The sequence below is a fragment of the Schistocerca serialis genome, chromosome 2 (assembly GCF_023864345.2).
Source record: "Schistocerca serialis cubense isolate TAMUIC-IGC-003099 chromosome 2, iqSchSeri2.2, whole genome shotgun sequence".
NCBI lineage: Eukaryota > Metazoa > Arthropoda > Insecta > Orthoptera > Acrididae > Schistocerca > Schistocerca serialis.
Genome location: NC_064639.1, coordinates 1,137,470,388 through 1,137,492,837, shown reverse-complemented (window position 1 = coordinate 1,137,492,837; position 22,450 = coordinate 1,137,470,388). Strand labels below are relative to the sequence as shown.

General features: G+C 39.2%; 1 protein-coding gene across 1 annotated transcript in view; it reads right to left on the bottom strand.

The window, feature by feature from the left end:
* Positions 1 to 22,450, bottom strand: part of LOC126456667 (uncharacterized) — a 303,806-nt gene that overhangs the window by 185,401 nt on the left and 95,955 nt on the right. The window contains exon 3 of the mRNA XM_050092410.1: positions 11,894 to 12,050. Within this exon, the coding sequence (XP_049948367.1) occupies positions 11,894 to 12,050 (157 nt within the window). The remainder of the gene's footprint in view (positions 1 to 11,893; positions 12,051 to 22,450) is intronic.

Sequence of the window (22,450 nt, the reverse complement as noted above, 5' to 3'; positions counted from 1 at the left end):
TACTTAGATCCACCAGCTATGTTCTTGAAACTGTTGTTATTTAAAAGGGTTGTTTCCTGGACATGTACTGTGAATGTGTACTACCACTATATGTGTTACAAGAACTTTGGTTATTTTCGATAAAAATAAGTATTATTATGAATTTCTCAGAATGCTAATTGATGCATATTTATGATGTCTGTTTTTGGGTTGTAATGATTAAGTTTTGGAAATCTAGTAGTTCACTGTCTTGTACTCACGTAGTCTTGTATCCTAGCAAACCCACACAAAAGGCAAGGCAGCCAAATCTTGTCCCACTACCCTTTCACATATAGTAGAGCTTGCAAGGTTACAAGGGATACTGTAATAGTATAACTAATTTTCTGGCTGTGGTAATGTCTACTGTTGAAGAACAGTTGGGGTGTAGCAAGCACAAGTCAATATATTTATGGAGTCACCTTCTTGATAAAGAGAGGAGGCAGCTTATAACAGTTTCATACTGGATTACTTAGTTACATAATTGCCTATGTCTCAGTGCATAACTTGGTACATATGTTAATAATGTAAGGTGTGCTTGTCTTGCTAATCGTTGGATTTGCTGGGTATCTGATCACTGAAATAGGAGTACTCCATAAATATAAGAGCTCTTCAAAATAGTTCAGAACTCAAATTTAAAGAGTAGTAGCAGGGATAATATTTTGTACATTAAAAAACATGTTTTATATAAAAATTAAGTTGTAAGGATGTTTGAGAACCTCTGCATAATAAGTTATTGTCTTTTATTGTGAAGGTACTGTTCAGTTTTCGATCTATGTAGAGTATTCGTATGCCACACCTTTTAAGCAAAGACGCGATTAAACAAAAGAAGAGGGGTGAAACTGCCAAAAAGTGGAGTGCCCTTAAATATGTAAATAATCTGACGATTGTCTACAAAATAATATACAGTATTTAGTTTTACATATTTTAATATTATAACACTGTAAATGCATGATGCACATGTTTAGAAATAATATATTTGATTAATATAGTGTCACGTGGCTGGACACAGGACAGAGGATAGGGGACAAAGGTTGGGGTCTTTTGATCGTGGTCCGTCGGTGCGGTTAGGTCAGTGCCGCTTAGAGCTGCCGACATAGTATCACGTGGCCATCAGTTTGTTTTTTGGATGTGATTTAGTAAAATAAAAACATTTTCATTCTAAACTGTTGTCAGTGTAAATCATTTGTGAACGATCGTGATTTAGACAAATACTTGAATTCATTCACTGTTGTACTTAGGCTGGCTATTTACTCAATATAGGGCGTGAGTGCAACTGTGCACAACCAAAGCCCTTTTGCAGATGAGTCATGATAAAAAGTTGTGTACAAGCCCGAGTGAAGTTGCAAGCTGCATGCCCTTGGGAAAAAGAACCACTATAGTCTTTTCCCCCATGCGTTCAATTATTTGCAGTTCCAGCACAGCAGGGCTGTGTTAGTTGATGTTACAAGACCAGATCAATCAATCATGCAAACTGTTGTCCCTGCAAAACTGAAAAGGCTGTTGCCCTTCTTCAGGAACTACATGTTTGTCTGGCCTGCAAACAGATACCCCTCAATTGTGATAGAATCTACAGTGAGACTATCAATAATGTTGAGGGATGAAAGCCAATTCATCATAGCAAGGTCGTCCGCCCCCGGCAGCTGAGTGGTCAGCACGACAGAATGTCAATCCTAAGGGCCAGGATTCGATTCCCGGCTGTGTCAGAGATTTTCTGCACTCAGGAACTGGGTGTTGTTTTGTCCTAATCATCTTCATTTCATCCCCATTGACGCGCAAGTCGCCGAAGTGGCATCAAATCAAAAGACTCGAACCAGGCGAACAGTCTACCCGACAGGAGGCCCTAGTCACATGACTTTTTTTTTATTTTTTTTATTTATAGCAAGGTCCATGATTTGTAGGGCTGGTAAAATATATTACTGTAAATTTGAACTCTCAGTCTTTATAATAAATGGTGATACTATTTTACAAATGGATATTAGTTCACATGATGTTGGCAAAATCATATGAGAGTAAGAAATTCAACTCTCAATATTTTTGTGATTAACATGCCGTAAGTGATTACTAATCATACTTCTGGACTCAGTGCAATGAAAGTAAATAAATGAGTAATGGGTTTAGGGGTAACATAGTCTAATACACAATTTCAAGTGTTTAGGTACATGTCACATACATACAAAATACATAACTGTGTAACAATTACTATAACAAGTAGCATAATTACTGGGAAGAAAAATTATTAGTCATCAATGGTGCAAGTCACAACAGATGGAATAGTTCCAAATTGCTATTTCACAGCCTCCTCTCTGTAGTGTAGCAAACACCAACCGTTTTTATCACCAAGATTGACTCTCATATAACTATTGAAGCCCCAGGTGTGAGCAGCTAGAATAAATGATAGTTTATGTTGGAGTCTTGAAGAAGACGGTGAAGATGCTGATGTCTGTGTGTGCTATCACCCGCTGCTGTACTCAGTTTCCCCCAAATGCTCACACAGATTCAATGCCCCACTGATGGTCTCCACAGCCTTCAGCAGCATCAGTTCCCCTTCGCTGCCCCCTGAAAAACTTTCTCATTGGTGGATTTTCATATAACACTTTTCCTTTCATTACATATCTAGCAACATTCACGTTCTTACAAAATCTGTAGTAGTTTCATACTTTAACAAAAAGAAATCAAAACAGTGTTTCTCCATAGATAACTACCAGTAGTGTAAAGGTTTACTACAATAACAAAATACTCACACTGCAGATTTGCCCTGTAGAGCCGCCACCATTGGCTTTTCTTGTTGGTTTAAGTGGAAGCTCACCCCATTATTTCTATAGATGTTTCATGAAAGACTCAAAACAAAGGAGAACAGCACTGGCTTAGGATCGAAGAAAAGCCATCAGACAAAAAACAAATCTCCCATGCCTTATCTTTCCAGTCTCCCACCACCTCCCAGAGCCCCACCATCCAGCCACAGAGGAGCATTCTCCTCATACCTCAGTACCACACAGGACTGGAGCAACTGAATTACATTCTCCGCCAGGGTTTTGAATACCTCTTGTCATACCCTGAAATGAGAATTTCTCTTCCCACCCCTCCCACAGTGGTGTTCCGCCATCCACTAAACCTACACAATATACTCATCCATCCTTACACAACCCCTGCTCCCACTCCCTTACCTCATGCCTCATACCTCTGTAATTGACCTCGATACAAGGCCTGTCCCATGCATCCTCCCACTACCACCTACTACAATCTGGTCACAAACACCACCTATCCCATCAAAGCCAACACTACATGTGAAACCATTCATGTGATCTACAAGCTAAGCTGTAACCACTGTGCTGCATTCTATGTGGGCATGACAACCAACAAGCTATCTGTCCACATGAATGGCCACTGACAAACTGACCAAGAAACAAGTGCACCACTCTGTTGCTGAACATGCTGCATGATATCCTTCATTTCAATGACTGCTTCACAGACTGTGCCATATGGATCCTTCCCACCACCACCAGCTTTTCTGAATTGTGCAGATGGGAACTTTGCTTGCAATACATCCTACATTCCCATAATCCTCCTGGCCTCAACTTTCGTTAGTTGCTGTCCTCTCCCATCCAGCCCCTTCCCTGCTCCCATTCCAGCACTATGCAGCCGTCATTCCATCAACACATCCAGTCTTTTTATTTCTCTCCTTTTCCACCACTTCCCCCCCCCCTCCCCACCTCCCCCCTACCCGCTGGCTAACCTGTAGCACTTCACTGTCCTTCACCCTCACCATACTATACCTCCCCCTCCCCATCACAGCCTCCTCATTACCCCCACCCAGTCGCCACTCTCATCATGCATTGGTGCTGCTGCTCGCAGTGTGGTTTCGGTTTCCTGAGACTGCAGTGAGTTACTTTTTTTTGCGTGTGTGTGTGTGTGTGTGTGTGTGTGTGTGTGTGTGTGTGTGTGTATGTGTGTGTGTGTATTGAAGAAGGCCTTAATGGATGAAAGCTATAATTGTGATAGTCTTTTTGTTGTGCCTATCGATGACTCAGCATCTCCTCTATATGGTGAGTAGCAACTTCCCTTCTCATGATATAGTGTTCATAGATTTATCTTTAAAAATACTTTAGTAGTTCTTCAGTAATGATTTAGTTTCAAAATAGCTTTCCACCCACCATTTCACCCCCATAGATATTAAAATTTCCAAGAATTCTGAAACACGTTTTTTTTTTGGAGGTATGTGCCGTCTGTGCAACTAAATGAAGGCAGTTTGATTGTTGCCATACGCGTTTTGCTTCATTCATTTGGGAAGCACCATCAGTGGCAATTTCCAGTGCTGTTAACACATGTGTGTGTTCCTGGAGATGTATTTGTTGTTCTTCATACTCCAGCTGGCCGATTTCTGGCATTGTTTCATACACACTTGTCACATCACATGTTTCACTTTCACTTCCACTTGGTGATCAACGTATGTTGAATACCAAATGGAAGTGAAAGTGAAAAATGCGATGTGACAAGATGCGGCTGGGTGGGTTTGTTCTGTCGTCCTTTTGTCTCCGTACTCTCGCTCAGTCACTTTCATCGAACAGTTCACCCAACACTATATTTCTTCCTTCCAATGTCCCTTCACTCTGCAGTAGTAGATACACGCTAGGCAGTGTAAAGCAGTGTTGATGAAACCACTACCTAATACCTACCAGACAGAGGCTGCATAGCTCAAGTTGCAGATCAGTTCCTGTAAGTTCATATACAAAAATTTCGGGCGTTCAGAGGATGAAGTTTAATTTCAGTAAGCATTTGAAAATTCTATTGAAACGGCTTTTTATTCTTAATAAAGTACATGATATGGCTACCAAGTCCATATTTAAAAAGGCAAAGGCTCAATCATTCCAAGTTCACAGTCTATACAACATACTTTCACACGAAAAAGCAGCCAGAAATTCTGCAAGTCTGACCCGATTAAATTTGCAATCTAACAGTCGCTGACCCACCACTATTAGTGAGTAGAACATTCGGTCATTTCAGAGGTCTTCCATGTTAGAAGTGCTCGCCAAAGTATTTCATGCCATGCGGAATTGTCTCTACGACCAAAAGATCACACGCTTATAAAATTTCAACTAACTAATTCAGAGACATCACACTTCCCTCAAAATGTTCATAACTTAAACTGCTTTAGTCACGGCATGTTCTATCTGAAATGATCTCACTAGCTCTTCATTTTACATACTATTTTCACTGAGTCATCTAGCATGGTGTTACTTGGAAGTAGGTTAGCGAGCGACTATCTCTATGCTCCTCTCCTCTTTGCCTATCTAACTACCTGCATGAGGGAACCGCTTAGTTCTGATTGGCTACTGATCTGAACGACCAATCAGAATCCTTCCAGATCATTCTCGCTGCAAAACTTGCCTTAGCCAACCACTAATCACATAGTCATTTACGTCATTACAATTTCAATTCCTAATACATTTTTTAATAAAATAGAACAAAGTGCACAATATTCTTTAAATTAATATAGAAACTTTTTCTGCTTCGGACTTTTGTTCTGGCTGCTCTCTTACAAAAGCAAGCACACATCGACATACGTCATCGGCCTCGTGGTTGCAACACAATATTCTCAAGGTTCAATTTTATAATGTTTTACATAAAATGACATTAAGTTTTAACGTATGTCCTGCATACAGTCTCTCGTGCATTCCCATTTATTCACACAAAAATATTAAGCAAATAATAATTTTGAATGATTTTTATACTACATAATGTACAGTAATTAAAGTTTTGAAAAGAAAATTCCAATTAAGTGATTTTATATACTGTGAGCTTTGTTATGACTTCAGATGATAATAAAAAGTTATTGTTCCTAGCTGAGTTTTGAAACATAAGTGTCAGCTTTAGGACATTAAGTAATTTTCTCAATCTCTGTAACTATAATAGATAAAAATCTGAAATTTTAACAGGATCCCTCCCTTAATAACAAAAGATTGCATACCAAGTTTGAACAAAATTGGATGATAATTACTATGGTTTATTTAGATACATAGGGGGTATGAATTTGTGTACCAACTGAATGTTACTTGACACCATTCTCACGGTTGGTAACATCAGCTGCGCTGTGAGTCAGAACGAAGAAAAAATGTAGCCATCCTGAAGCCACCATGCTACATGGCAGTGTGCCTTATTGCATCGAATGTTATTTCGTAATAACTTACTATGTTACATATTATGTATGAAACAGTGCCAGAAATCGGCCAACTGTAGTATGAAGAACAACAAATACACCTCCAGGAGCATACACATGTGTTAACAGCGCTGTAAACTGCCATTGATGATGTTTCCCAAATAAATTAAGTGAAACGCACATGGCAACAAACAAACTGACTTCATTTAGTCGCACAGTTGGTACACAACTACATGAATTTAAAGAAACTAAGGGAAAGATGGAAAACATAAAAATGACATGTTTCTTTATTTCTGACTGAGGATCACATACCAGCTTTCATAGGTCTAGCTTCAAAATTGCCATAATAGTGATATATTTTCAATAAAACATTTCATCCCCTATTTCACCTCATTAGGGGTGGAATTTTGAAAAATCCATTCTAAAACAATGCCTACAGTATAAGATGAACACACACTGCAAATTTCAAAGTTTCTGTCCTTAGTGGTTTGTGCTGGGCAACTATGAATCAGAGAGTGAATGAGCGAGTTAGTCAGTTGGGACATTGCTTTTTGTATATAGAAATGAAGTGAAAGTCTGCAAGCTGAGATCTGTAGTTGTTGGGCATGTGACGGACGGTAAAGCACTGATAAATGCAGGGAAAGAACATCCACTACAATGATGCAAAACAGTTCCATGAGACAAAATGGGGCAGGGAAATGAAAATCCCGTAGAAAGTCAGCTCCTAATAATGGTATGCTGACACCAATGTTGAAAAATTTCCAAGAAGCCTTCTCTGCTAACCCAAAGTGCCTAAATGTTCATTGTAGATAAGTTGATATAGTTGCTATTCCAGTGTTCTGGCGAAAAACTGAATGAATGCAGACTTCACTGCATCACATTTATTGATGGCTGGGGAACAATATAACATCACTGGTAAGTTTTGCATGCTCTTTGAGGTGGCACAGTAAACTGATGGGCTTTTAACTGTCGTCAGATATGCCATGATTATGCAAAATGCACTTGGTGACAGCAAACAACATGTTTGTTGTCCATGGTGGAAGGGTGGCAGCTTGTGGGATGAATTGAACTGCATAGGGTTGCTATGAAATTTCTGAGGTCCAAGTAGCACTGTATTTGGTTGGAAAGTGATGACAGATGAGCACTCGTGTGGAGGCCACAGCTTGTCTGTAAAATCTGGGAATGTGTCCATGCACAGCCCAACTGGATTGGCTGCTTATTATGATGCACCATCTGGTTGTAAGAAATTTGTGCAATAATGTTCTATCCTAATGTGAGATATGTAAAGTGTTAGTTATACATGCAATGCATGCAGACAATGTAGGACTTTTCCATGTTGGTTTTACAAGTGCTTCATAATGACAAGTAGTTGAAATTAACTAATCGCATGATTAAATAAAAATTATGTTACAGCTACTACAGACCATGTTTACTTTTATGATTCAAGCATGTTCACCAACATAGTATATGATGTAGAGGTGCGACAAGATTGAAGATAATCAGTCCCTGTGTCTATGGTTAAGTTGTTGATAAGCATCTTGTTTGGTTGTGACAGGGTGGCATTCATATCCAAAGTTACCCAGAAGGTAAGTAACTGGTACATATTGAACATAATTGCTGATACCACCAGCAATGCACGAGAGAATGACACTTCACATTTAACCAAAGGCAAGAGTTGTTGCTGTCATTGTAAAGCAATGAACTCACTGTCTTGTAATTGCTAGTCTTTAGTTGTAGGGTTGCATGGTGGCTTCAATGTTGTTGCAAGCAAGATGAGTCAAATAACCTACAATAGCTGTAGCCGGTAGCATCACTAGATTCAGAGTCACCAGTGTAGTGTAGGCACACATACTGATACTCCAGATGGAATGAAGTAGATCATAAATACCAAATATCTACATTGTATTAACTGATGGAGGCTCATACAAAACACATGTTTACACAACACCAGGCTATGGCCGAGTGAGTCAGATATTTGTCAGAGCACTTGACTGCTGCAAGATTGCCACAGTCTTAATATACAAATGGGGACACAAATCCATATTGTAAGTGATGTTACAAAGTATTATACAGAGCTTGTACTGTTAAAGGTTCCACATTGCTTTACTTGAAAAGAGGTATCAATTACTTTTTGCTGTTCAGGCAGAACATATCACTGTTGCCAATGCAAGCCAGAATCTATTGTTAACAGTATTTCTCTTTTCAATAGCATTAAATTCACAATTGTGAGAGATTATCACTTCTCAAAATTTGCAAAGTTAAAATTCAGCTGTACTGAAGTAACTAGGGATTGTTGTTGTTGTTGTGGTCTTCAGTCCTGAGACTGGTTTGATGCAGCTCTCCATGCTACTCTATCCTGTGCAAGTTCCTTCTTCTCCCAGTACCTACTGCAACCTACATCCTTCTGAATCTGCTTAGTGTATTCATCTCTTGGTCTCCCTCTACGATTTTTACCCTCCACAGTGCCCTCCAATGCTAAATTTGTGATACCTTGATGCCTCAAAACATGTCCTACCAACCGATCCCTCCTTCTAGTCAAGTTGTGCCACAAACTTGTCTTCTCCCCAATTCTATTCAATACCTCCTCATTAGTTACGTGATCTACCCACCTTATCTTCAGAATTCTTCTGTAGCACCACATTTCGAAAGCTTCTATTCTCTTCTTGTCCAACTAGTTATCGTCCATGTTTCACTTCCATACATGGCTACACTCCATACAAATACTTTCAGAAACGACTTCCTGACGCTTAAATCTATACTCGATGTTAACAAATTTCTCTTCTTCAGAAACGTTTTCCATCCCATTGCCAGTCTACATTTTATATCCTCTCTACTTTGACCATCATCAGTTATTTTGCTCCCTAAATAGCAAAACTCCTTTACTACTTTAAGTGTCTCATTTCCTAATCTAATTCCCTCAGCATCACCTGATTTAATTTGACTACATTCCATTATTCTCGTTTTGCTTTTGTTGATGTTCATCTTATATCCTCCTTTCAAGACACTGTCCATTCCGCTCAACTGCTCTTCCAAGTCCTTTGCTGTCTCTGACAGAATTACAATGTCATCGGCAAACCTCAAAGTTTTTACTTCTTCTCCATGAATTTTAATACCTCCTCCGAATTTTTCTTTTGTTTCCTTTACTGCTTGCTCAATATACAGATTGAATAACACTGGGGAGAGGCTACAACCCTGTCTCACTCCTTCCCCAACCACTGCTTCCCTTTCATGTCCCTCGACTCTTATAACTGCCATCTGGTTTCTGTACAAATTGTAAATAGCCTTTCGCTCCCTGTATTTTACCCCTGCCACCTTCAGAATTTGAAAGAGTGTATTCCAGTTAACATTGTCAAAAGCTTTCTCTAAGTCTACAAATGCTAGAAATGTAGGTTTGCCTTTTCTTAATCTTTCTTCTAAGATAAGTCTTAAGGTTAGTATTGCCTCACATGTTCCAACATTTCCACGGAATCCAAACTGATCTTCCCCGAGGTCCGCTTCTACCAGTTTTTCCATTCGTCTGTAAAGAATTCACGTTAGTATTTTGCAGCTGTGACTTATTAAACTGATAGTTCGATAATTTTCACATATGTCAACACCTGCTTTCTTTGGGATTGGAATTATTATATTCTTCTTGAAGTCTGAGGGTATTTCGCCTGTCTCGTACATCTTGCTCACCAGATGGTAGAGTTTTGTCATGAATGGCTCTCCCAAGGCCATCAGTAGTTCTAATGGAATGTTGTCTACTCCCGGGACCTTGTTTCGTCTCAGGTCTTTCAGTGCTCTGTCAAACTCTTCACGCAGTATCTTATCTCCCATTTCGTCTTCATCTACCTCCTCTTCCATTTCCATAATATTGTACTCAAGTACATCGCCCTTGTATAAACCCTCTATATACTCCTTCCACCTTTCTGCCTTCCCTTCTTTGCTTAGAACTGGGTTGCCATCTGAGCTCTTGATATTCATACAAGTGGTTCTCTTCTCTCCAAAGGTCTCTTTAATTTTCCTGTAGGCAGTATCTATCTTACCCCTAGTGAGATAAGCCTCTACATCCTTACATTTGTCCTCTAGCCATCCCTGCTTAGCCATTTTGCACTTCCTGTCGATATCATTTTTGAGAAGTTTGTATTCCTTTTTGCCTGCCTCATTTACTGCGTTTTTATATTTTCTCCTTTCATCAATTAAATTCAATATTTCTTCTGTTACCTAAGGATTTCTATTAGCCCTCGTCTTTTTACCTACATGATCGTCTGCTGCCTTCACTACTTCATCCCTCAGAGCTGCCCATTCTTCTTCTACTGTATTTCTTTCCCCCATTCCTGTCAATTGTTCCCTTATGCTCTCCCTGAAACTCTCTACAACCTCTGGTTCTTTCAGTTTATCCAGGTCCCATCTCCTTAAATTCCCACCTTTTTGCAGTTTCTTCAGTTTCAATCTGCAGTTCATAACCAATAGATTGTGGTCAGAATCCACATCTGCCCCTGGAAATGTCTTACAATTTAAAACCTGGTTCCTAAATCTCTGTCTTACCATTATATAATCTATCTGATACCTTTTAGTATCTTCAGGATTCTTCCAGGTATACAACCTTCTTTTATGATTCTTGAACCAAGTGTTAGCTATGATTAAGTTATTCTCTGTGCAAAATTCTACCAGGCGGCTTCCTCTTTCATTTCTTCCCCCCAATCCATATTCACCTACTATGTTTCCTTCTCTCCCTTTTCCTACTGACGAATTCCAGTCACACATGACTATTAAATTTTCGTCTCCCTTCACTACCTGAATAATTTCTTTTATCTCATTATACATTTCATCTATTTCTTCATCATCTGCAGAGCTAGTTGGCATATAAACTTGTACTACTGTAGTAGGCATGGGCTTTGTGTCTATCTTGGCCACAATAATGCGTTCACTATGCTGTTTGTAGTAGCTAACCCGCACTGCAATTTTTTTATTCATTATTAAACCTACACCTGCATTACCCCTATTTGATTTTGTATTTATAACCCTGTAATCACCTGACCAGAAGTCTTGTTCCTCCTGCCACCGAACTTCACCAATTCCCACTATATCTAACTTTAACCTATCCATTTCCCATTTTAAATTTTCTAACCTACCTGCCCAATTAAGGGATCTGACATTCCACACTCCGATCCGTAGAATGCCAGTTTTCTTTCTCCTGATAACGACATCCTCTTGAGTAGTCCCCGCCCAGAGATCCAAATGGGGGACTATTTTATCTCCGGAATATTTTACCCAAGAGGACGCCATCATCATTTAACCATACAGTAAAGCTGCATGCCCTCGGGAAAAATTACGGCCGTAGTTTCCCCTTGCTTTCAGCCGTTCGCAGTACCAGAACATCAAGGCCGTTTTGGTTATTGTTACAAGGCCAGATCACTCAATCATCCAGACTGTTGCCCCTGCAACTATTGAAAAGGCTGCTGCCCCTCTTCAGGAACCACATGTTTGTCTGGCCTCTCAACAGATACCCCTCCGTTGTGGTTGCACCTCAGGTACGGCCATCTGTATCGCTGAGGCACCCAAGCCTCCCCACCAACGACAATGTCCATGGTTCATGGATAGGGATAGCTGAATTATATGTGCAGTACAATGCTGGATTGCTAACAATATGTCCCCTAACTAGACTTCTTATCAAAAATAGTATACAAACATGTAATGGCAATAATGAAACAGACTGATGTTATCTTTGGAAACAAGTACCTTGTGTCTCTTCTTTTGCCTCAGAAATGTCTTCTTTTGATGTAGTTTCTTCTTTTACCTTGGCAATACCTTCTTTTGACTTCTTGAAAGAAACAACAGGTAACTGGTACTCCTGGAGCCTTACAGATGGTCTGGGAGATGACTGTTTAACTAACGTCTGAAACAAATTATTTATATAATTAATGTATACGAGACTTCAATGAAATGATCAAATAAATACAGAAAACTTAAAACTATAATGTAATACCCTTCTCTAGAATATTACTGTTAAGAAAAATAAGGCAATATGTCTTTTTTCCTAATAATACTATTCAAGTAAGCAGTTCAGTGTTCAGGTAGGAACAGAGGAATCCTCTGTGTGTGCAAGATCTGAGCATTCACAGAGGGTGGGACTACTGATAGTTGGGAGCTCCAATGTCAGGCACGTAATGGGTCCCCCTTAGAGATATGCCTGCTAAGGAGGGGAAGGAATCCCGAGTGCACTCTGTGTGCATACTGGAAGGGGTCATTCCAAGTGAGGAACGGGTGCTTTCAGATGCCACGACAAGCAGAGGGTGCAGCCAGCTGTAGGTGGTGGCTCATATTAACTATGTGTGTCGCTTTGGGTCAGAATGGATTCTCTCTGGTTTCAGGCAGCTAGCTGAAGTAGTAAGGACTGCCGGTCTTGCTTGCAAGATGAAGGCAAGTGGAGGGTCTGAATCAGAGACTCAGATGGTTCTGCGATGGCATAGGTTGCAGATTACTTGACTTGCGCCATTGGGTAGCTGTTTTCCAGGTTCTGCTAAATAGGTCAGGAGTCCACAACACACAGGAAGTGGCTATATGGGTAGCGGGGCTGTGTGAAGGGAACCGGGCTCTTTTTTGAGGTTAGCGAGACTCAGGCTAGTGCAGAAAGGGCTTCAGTTTCAAAGGGCACAGAACAAACACAGGAAGAGGGTAGACACAGGAACAATCAATATTGTAGTTGTAAACTGTTGTAGCTGTGTTGGAAAAGAATCAGAGCTCTGAGCACTAAAAGAAAACACTGAATCTCATAACAATAAGTATGGAAAGCTGGGTAAAGCCAGAAAGAAGTTCAGCCAAAATTTTTACACAGGACCTAACTGTTGTCAGAAAGAATAGATTAAATATGGTTGGTGGTGGAGTGTTTATTGCTGTCAGAAGTAATTTACCTGTTATTGAAATTGAAGTAGATAGCTCCCATGATCAGTTTGGGTAGAGGTTATATCTGACAACTGGAATAAATTAATAACTTGTTCCTGGACTCAGATGATACCCTGCTGACAGTTCGAAGAAAACTTAAGTGTCATTCCAAATAGGTACCCAACTTACACAATTGTAGTTGATCAATTCAACCTACCCTCAATATGGCGGTGAAAATACATGTTTAAAGCCGCTGGTAGGCATAAAACATTGTCCGAAATTGTTCTGAATACCCTCTCAGAAAATAATTTTGAATGAAAAGTACAAGCACCCACTCGAAAAGTAAATGGTTTTGAAAACATATTTGACCTCTTAGCAACAAATAATCCTGATGAAATAGGGGGCATCATGACAGATACAGGGATTAGTGACCACAAGATTGGTTTACCTACACTGAATAGTGTAACATTCATACCCACCAAAAATAAACACAAAATACATCTATTTAAAAAATCTGATAAAAATTCCCTTCCTAAGAGACAGCCTCAACTCTTTCCAGTCTGACTATGTGGGCATAGTTCAGATGTGGTTTAAGTACACAAACCAGGTCAGAACACTACTGCAGAAGCAATGACAAAAGCATACCAAATCCCCAAGATTGGTGGAGTTTTACAGAAGCTCAAAATTTAGCATGAACTTCAGTGTGAGATGCATCTGATAGTTTCTACAGTGAAACTCTGTCACGAAATCTGGCAGAAAACCCAAAGAGATTCTGGTAGTAAGTAAAGAACATCAGCAGCAAGACGCAATCGATACCTTCACTGCATAATAACAATGGTTATGTTATTGATGACAGTGCAAATAAAGCAGAGTTTCTAAATACGGTTTTCCAAAATTCCTTCACAAAATAAGATGAAGTAAATATTCCAGAATTTGAATCAAGAACAACTGCCAACATGAGTAACTTAGTGTTATGAGGGCATTTCAAAAAATAAAGATACAATGGCTCGCAGTCCTTAAATAGAACAATTATTTAGAAAACGTCAGTTACATCTTATTAACTGGATAATTTGTTATTTTTTGACATAATCACCCCCGTTATCCAAACATTTGTTAAGTCGGTGCACAAGCTTTTGTATCCCACAGTCATAGAAGGTTGCTGCCTGTTGTTGGAACCACATTTCAACTTCATCTTTGATCTCTTCATCTTTGTGGAATGATTTTCCACCAAGATGTGACTTCAGGTAACAGAAGACATGGGAGTCGGTGGGCGGAAGATCTGAGCTGTATGGCGGATGGTCGAATACGTTCCAATTGAATTGTTTGATTAGTGCTTTGGTTACGAGCACTGTGTGAGGCCGAGCATTGTCATGAAGCAAGCGGACTCCACTTGTCAGGATTCCCTTGTGTTTGCTTTGAATTGCCGTTCGAAGACGTTTTAAAGTCTGGCAATAAGCAGCATCATTAATTGTCATTCCAGGAGGCATAAATTCCAACAGAAGAATGCCTTGTCTGTCCAAAAAAACAGAAGCCATGATTTTCTTTGCTGAAATCGACATTTTGCATTTCTTGGCTTTTGGTGAATTCGAATGGCACCATTACATTGATTGTTGCTTGGATTCAGGTGTATGGTGATAAACCCACGTCTTGTTACCTGTCACAATGTTATCAAGGAACTCATCACCTGCTTCAGCATAGCGTGTGAGGAAGTCGATTGCAAAGCCCACCCTTTTTTTTTTTTTGTGTTCTTCCGTTAAGAGTTTTGGAACCCAGCGCACACACAATTTCATGTACCCTAACTTGACAGTCACAACGTCATAAAGAGTTGTCATTGACATGTTCGGTATGATCTGATTCAATTCTTTCAATGAATTGCTTCCTCCGTTCTCTGAAGAAAAGCATCAAAGATCCAGATGGCCAACCTGTTCTTTGTTCATCATGAACATCGGTCCTACCTTCAAAGAAATGACGACACCATTTTGTTACATTTTGTCGATTCATAATGTTCCCATAAACAGAAACAATTTCTTTGTGAATATCCACTGGTCGCTGACCTTTTGCATGAAAAAAACGTATGACAGAGCGCACTTCGCATTTGGAGGGATTCTGAATCGGTGCAGCCATTTTAAACACAACCTACTCCAACCAGAAGCAACACTCAACTGCCAAACGACCGCGAGGAGAAAGCTAACGGTTCAAGGTTAACACCAGTGTTGCCAACTTGCTCGCCAAAACTCTTCTGTTCCTCTGGCGTGCAGTGTATCTTTACTTTCTGAAATACTCTCGTAGATATTCTCAGTGTAGCAAAGCAGCTTAAAGCACTTCAGAAGGGTAAGGCTTCTGGTCCAGATTGTATACCATCAGGTTTCTTTCAGAGTATGCTGATACAATGACTCTGTACTTAGCAGCCATATGCATTCACTTGCTTCTAACAAGATCAGTTCTTAAAGACTAGAAAGTACCACACCTCACATCAATACGAAAGGAAGGAAAGAAGAGTAATCCACTGAATTACAGATTCATATCTCTAATGCTGATTTGCAGCAGAGTTCTGGAACATATATTGTGCTCAAACATTATGAATCGCCTCAAAGATAATGATTTATTGACAAATAACCAACATGGATTGAGAAAATATCATTCTTGTGAAACACAACTAGCTCTTTATTCTCACGAAGTAATGAGTGCTATCAACAGGGGACGTCAACTTGATTCCATATTTTTAGATTTCCAGAAGGCTTTGGGCACCATTCCTCACAAGTGACTTCTAATCAACTTGGGTGCCTATGGAGTATCATCTGAACAGTGCAACTGGAACCATGATTTTCTCTTAGAACTGTTACAGTTCGTAGTAACTGACAGAGAGTCATTGAGTAAAACAGAAGTAATATCTGGCATTCCCTAAGGAAATGTTGTAGGCACTCTGTTGTTCTTGATCTACATAAACAATTTAGGAGACAGTCTCAGCAGCCCACTTAGATTATTTGCAGATGATGCTGTCATTTTCCATCATGTAAAATCATCAGATGATCAAAACAAATTGCAAAATGATTTAGACAAGATATCTGTATGGCAACTGATGCTGAATCATGAAACATGTGAACCAATCCACATCAGCGCTAAAAAGAATCTTCTAAATTTTGTCACATGATAAACCACATAAATCTAAAGTCTATAAACTCAATTAAATACTTATGAGTTATAGTTATGAGTACTTAAAGTCAATGATCACATAGGTAATGTTGTTGGGAAACCAAGCCATGATTGTGATTTGTTGGCAGAATTCTTAGAAAATGTATCAGATCCACTGAAGAGGCTGCTTACACTATGCTTGTTCACGCTCTTCTGGAGCATTACTGTGCAGTGTGGAATTCACATCAGGTAAGATTGGCGGAAGATGTCAAAAATTTCTAAGAGGGGCAGCTCATTTTGTATTTTCATGAAATAAGGGAAAGAGTACCATGGATATGATACATGAATTCGGGTGGCAGTCATTAAAAAAAAAAGGAGTTTTTCAAAGCAGCAGAACCTCCTCATGAATTTTCAATTGCCAACTTTCTCCTCAGAGTTTGATAATATTTTGTTGCATAGGGAGAAATAATCATCATAATAAATTACGAGAGATCAGAGTTTGCTCTGAAAGATTTAAGTTTTTGTTTTTTGTGCTCTTTTCAAGTTCGGAATGGTAAAGAAGTAGCTTGAAGATGGTTCGATGAACCCTCTGCCAGGCACTTAATTGTGAACTGCAAAGTAATCATGCATGTGCAGATGTAGAAAAGCTTGCCAGATTGTTGCAGGATAGGTTATTCTATGGATGCCAGGAAAAAAAAATTGATATGCACCATTTCTGAGTTAATTAGCACTGAAGTTGCCAATCAGGCCACTGTATGTGCAGATTCAAGTGGTTCACCATATACAATTACTATCAGTTATACTCACAGCATACATGATAACATGTGAGACTGCTCCAATTCAGCATGGGTTTGATCCTTACTACCATCCCATGTCCAGTTTTCGTTATCATTCTCTCGCTCAGCTTTAGGAAAGCAAACAAAGAGCATGTTTGGTGCCACTGTCTCTGGCATGCCCCTGGAATCTGCATGTGGAATGCTTTAATTGGCTAACTTCAATGCTAATTAACTCAGAAATGGCGTATCATATCGAGTATTTTTCTTAAGAAGTATTTGTCAGCACAACCTACCTTGCAACACCCTTACAAGCTTTTCACATAGATAAAAAAATCTACTCACCAAGTGGCGGCAGAACACACACATGCAAGATTGTTGTGATTGGCAAGCTTTCGAGCCAGTGGCTCCTTCTTCAGGCAGAAGGGTTGAAGGGGAAGGAAGAAGGGCGAAGTCCTGAGGTCTGTCTAGGAAAAGGGGTTGATTTTGGGGAAGTCACCCAGAATCACACATCAGGGGAGACTTACTGTACAGGATGAGAAGGAAAGACCTGAAAGCTACTACAATTTTCTTAATCATTATGTGTCTGTGTGACAGCTATCAATCAGCTACAATTAAGTGACTATATTTCCTTATTTTTGTTTCTTCTTTCTTTCCCAGAATTTACATTAACATAATACATAGAGCAATGTATTTGTGGTAATGTACTTTTATACTGCTAATTCATCACTGTAATACAGTAATAGATATCTACCTTAGATGTTTTATCCCGAAAAAAGTCTCACAATTTTCATATAGATTATGTATCTTGGAATTATTATTTATCTTGTTCAAACTCACCAACGTGGCCTGACACTGGCAAAACCAGGCTTTCCTGTCACAACAAAACAAAAACTATATGGGACATAGTGAAGACAGAGACAGGTGGGGCCAAGAATGAAGAGGAACAGATAGCTCTAAAAATGAAGGAGACATTGGTAACAAGTGCAGGTGGTGTTGCAAACTTCTTAAACAAGTACTTTGTGTCTGTTATTGACAGCTTGGGGTTATCAGGTTCAGTAAACAGTTCAATGATATGTCTCAGAGCAGTCTCTATAAATAACTTCAGTAAAATGGAAATGACAGTCACTTCTCCCAAAGAAGTTGCATCCATCATGAAATCCCTAAAAGTATTTGAAAAGATTCAAATATCTTCTTAAACATCTGACTGTAGATAATATATTGTTCAAGTCACAGTTTGGGTTCCTAAAAAGAGTTCTAATATACAGAAGACTATTTACATGTACAGTGAGAATGTACTTAATTCATTAGATAACAAAGTAGAGGCAACTGGCATTTTCTGTGACTTGTCACAAGCCTTTGATTATGGGAATCACAACATCCTCTTAAGTAAATTAGAATGTTATGGCATCATGACAGTACTGTAAAATGGTCAAGTCTTACCTAACTAACAAGAAACAAAGGATTCACTGCAAAATACCTGTCGAGTAAGCAGTCATCTTCATCTTATTGGCCTCTCATCTGTTACATTGGCAGATGCTATGTTTGCTTTGTTTGTTGATGATGTAACATTGCAATAAATATCAAGTCAAATACAGATTTAGAAATGACTACTAATAAAATTTTCACTGACATAAATTAATGGTTTAAAGCTGATTCACAGTCATTAAACTTTGAAAAGACCCACTACATGCAGTTCAGAACCTGTAAGCTATTTCCGTCCAGCATGTGCATAACATATGAAGACTTGCAGATAGAAGAGGTTGACAGTGTTAAATTTCTGGGACTGCAACTCAATAATAAATTCAATTGGGAAGGGCACACCAAAGAATTGCTGCAGTTCCAAAACAAGTTTGTATTTGTAATATGAATGATGTCAGATGTAAGAGAAACAAATATTTAAAAAAAAAACTTGCATACTTTGCTTACTTTCATTCTATTATGTCATATGGGATGAAATTTTGTGGTTACTTGTCAAACCAAGGAAAAATTTTTAGAGTGCAAAAGTGTGTAATGAGACTCATTTGTGGTGTCAGTTCAAGAACATCATGTAGAAACCTATTTAAGGAACTGGTATTCTAACCACTGCTTCTCAGTCTATTTATTCCTTAAAGAAATTTTTTACAAATAATATGTCTCTATTTCCAACCAATAGCTCAATACATAGTATAAGCATTAAGAATAAGAACAATCTACATGAAGACCTAGAGTCACTTACCTTGGTCCAAAAATGGGTTCAATATTCAGGAACACACATTTTCAATAAATTGCTACCAACTATTAAATTCAGATAAAACACAGTTTAAGCAGAGTTTGAAAGACTTTTGGGTGGGCAACTCCATCTACTCTATGAATGAATATCTTAATAGGGACTGCTGGACCAACTTAGGTGAAAATGTATATTAGATTTCAGTTTTAACAGCATTTGGTCATAACAGCCAAGATTAGGCGCATTGTGTACAATAAATTTATTAAAAGTGGGTAACTATTTTCATTCTGACAGTGTATTAATTCTGTAAATATTAGTAGTTCCAGCTTACTGTAATGTATTCACATATTTTTACAACCTTCTGACAAATAATCAGGAAAGTGAGTATTATATTCATATGTTCTTTTTTTTTTACATTATGTGAAGGTAGTATCTGATCCTGAAAAAACAGATACCACTGATGACATTGCACCTTCTGTAGAAAGAAATGATAATTAAATCGACACCCTAGCTGCAAACAGGCGTTGATATACACCATTGGGGACACGTTGAAAATGTGTGCCCCGACCGGGACTCGAACCTGGGATCTCCTGCTGACATGGCAAATGCTCTATCCATCTGAGCCACCGAGGGCACAGAGGATACCTCGCCTGCAGGGACTTATCCCTTGCATACTCCCCGTAGACCCACATTCCCAACATGTCCACATCACTACATTCGTAGTGCCCCAAATAGATGTTTGCCCATCATACTCGTTACTCGTGGCAGATTAATCTACCAAGTCCAATACAAGTTGGGGCATAGTGTGTGCATTCGTACAAGAAGGTCAATGGCCGGATAGCCATATTTTAACTATATATGACAGTAGGGATAAGTCCCTGCAGGCACAATATCCTCTGTGCCCTCAGTGGCTCAGATGGATATAGCGTCTGTCATGTAAGCAGGATATCCTGGGTTTGAGTCCCAGTTGGGGCACACATTTTCAACATGTCCCCAATGATTTATATAACTCCTGTCTGCAGCTAGAGTGTTGATTTAATTATCATTTCATTCTAGGCAAGCTGCACAGTCATCAACGGTATCTGTTCTTCTGGGAACAGATACTACCATCATATATAGTTAAAGTATAGCTACCTGGCCATTGACATTCTTGTGCGAACGCACACACTATGCCCCAACTCATACGGGACTTAGTAGATTAATGTGCCATGAGTAATGAGTGTGATGGGCAAACATCTATTAGGCGCACTACAAATGTAGTGGTGTGGACATGTTGGGAATGTGGGTCTCATGGGGAGCGTCCAAGGGATAAGTCCCTGCAGGTGCACTATCATCTGTGCCTTCAGTGCCGCAGATGGACAGAGCATCTGCCATGTAAGCAGGTCCCGGGTTTGAGTCCCGGTCGGGGCACACATTTTCAACAAGTTCCCAATGACGTATATCAATGCCTGTTTGCAGCTAGGGTGTCGATTTAATTATCATTTCATTTTATGTTATACTTATTGGCATGCCAAGGGGACAGAGGATGAACACCTTTCCGGAAAAAAAAAAACACACCAAAGATAGAAGAGGACCATGAGTCCCAACAGTGGATAAAATCGAAGAACTAGCTCCATGCTCCAGGGCTTACAAGCTCAATTCCACTATCACGTAGGAGCAAACTGGTTCCCCTATCATGTAGGAGGTAACTGACCCCTATCCCTCTAAAAAATGAAACATAATGGAATGTTGTCAAAAAGAAGATACCACCCAAGATGGCATCTAACTCTCTGCACGAATCTACCACTCTTAGGAAAGCACATAGGGCTTTGGATTCTAGGAAGCCCATACCCAAATGCTTAAGAAAGCCAGAGACACTTGCAACTTCTGTGTGTAGAAAACAGAAACAGAAATGTTACTTCAGTACAATAAACATCAACTCATTATTCAAAGTTGGTAAACACAAAATGTGATGGATGACCACAACATAATCCTGACATTGAAAGAAATGGTATCAGGGTGAAGATGCAATGTACATTGAGAGGTATAGGATCTATAAAGGAAAGTGAGAAACGAAAATAGGCAAGAATATATCACTATTTGGGACAGCTTTCACTGTTAGTAAGAATCAGTGTTTCACTTTTCACTGCAGTAACAAAGGCTACCTCCTGAGCAATGTATGTGCACATAATAAAGGTGGCGACAGACATAACCCAGAGAAAGTTGAACAATTTTGGAACTTTTTAGAGGAAAGTATGGAGAAAATACTGATGGAGATCATTAATATTTTACTGTATGACTGCTTTGCTGGAAATAAAAGCACAATATAGAAAGTAATGTACCAAGACTTGACTCTTTAAACAAAATGACTGTTTTGATGCTAATTTTTCATGAGGATTTTGATGCCTTCATAGTATTTTGAAAATATGCAATATTTGGTTTGATACACTGTAGTACTTTTAAGTTTCCTTATCTGTATGAAGTTAACAAGAACATTTTGTAGGGTTGTAATTCAAAAACATCCTGAGAATTTGATGTCAGGAACAGAGAAAGCTAAATAGGAATTTAATTTTGGAAAAATATAGTTTTGAAAAAATATTATAGTAGTATATCATTCATGTCAGTGGGAAATTTCCTATAGAAGTACTCATTTCATAGTTGGCACTTTATGTTCTTTGCAAGCAGTTCGTAATTTAGTTGTTTTGTACATATGCCCTTGGTTATGAAGAAAATCAGAAATGGGCAAGATGGGAGTCAAGTTTCTTGCACCAGACTCACAAGGAACCCCTAGAGTGCAAGGTCAGAAGTTCAGCTTTAAGTAAGGCTCATTTGAAAGCAGATGAATATTAGCTGTAATGATTCACCATGTGCATCAAGGAGGGTGAAGGACGATTATTGTTTGTGAGATGCAGAGATCAACCCTCTATGGCATGTATTTTCACAAAATTGACATAATCAACAATCAAGAAATAGATAGAAGCTGAAGCAATGAATTAAAATTTGTGCCACAGCCAGGACTTGAACCCAGGTCTCCTGTTTATTGGGCAGATGTGCTAATCACTACCTCACCACAACTTGGAGGCTGTCACAGCTGCATGAACTACCAAAATCCAATGCCCTCCCTAACACAAACTACAGTTCACACGTTCAGTCCTTTTCCCCTCCATTTCCTTTTTTGTTAGGGAAGGCATTGGATTAGGGGACTCCATGCAGGTATGGCAGCCGTAATGTTATGGTGTTGTAGTGGTTAGTGCACCTACATAGTAAACATGAGACATCAGCATAAATCCCAGCAACGCCACACATTTTAATTCAGCTGGG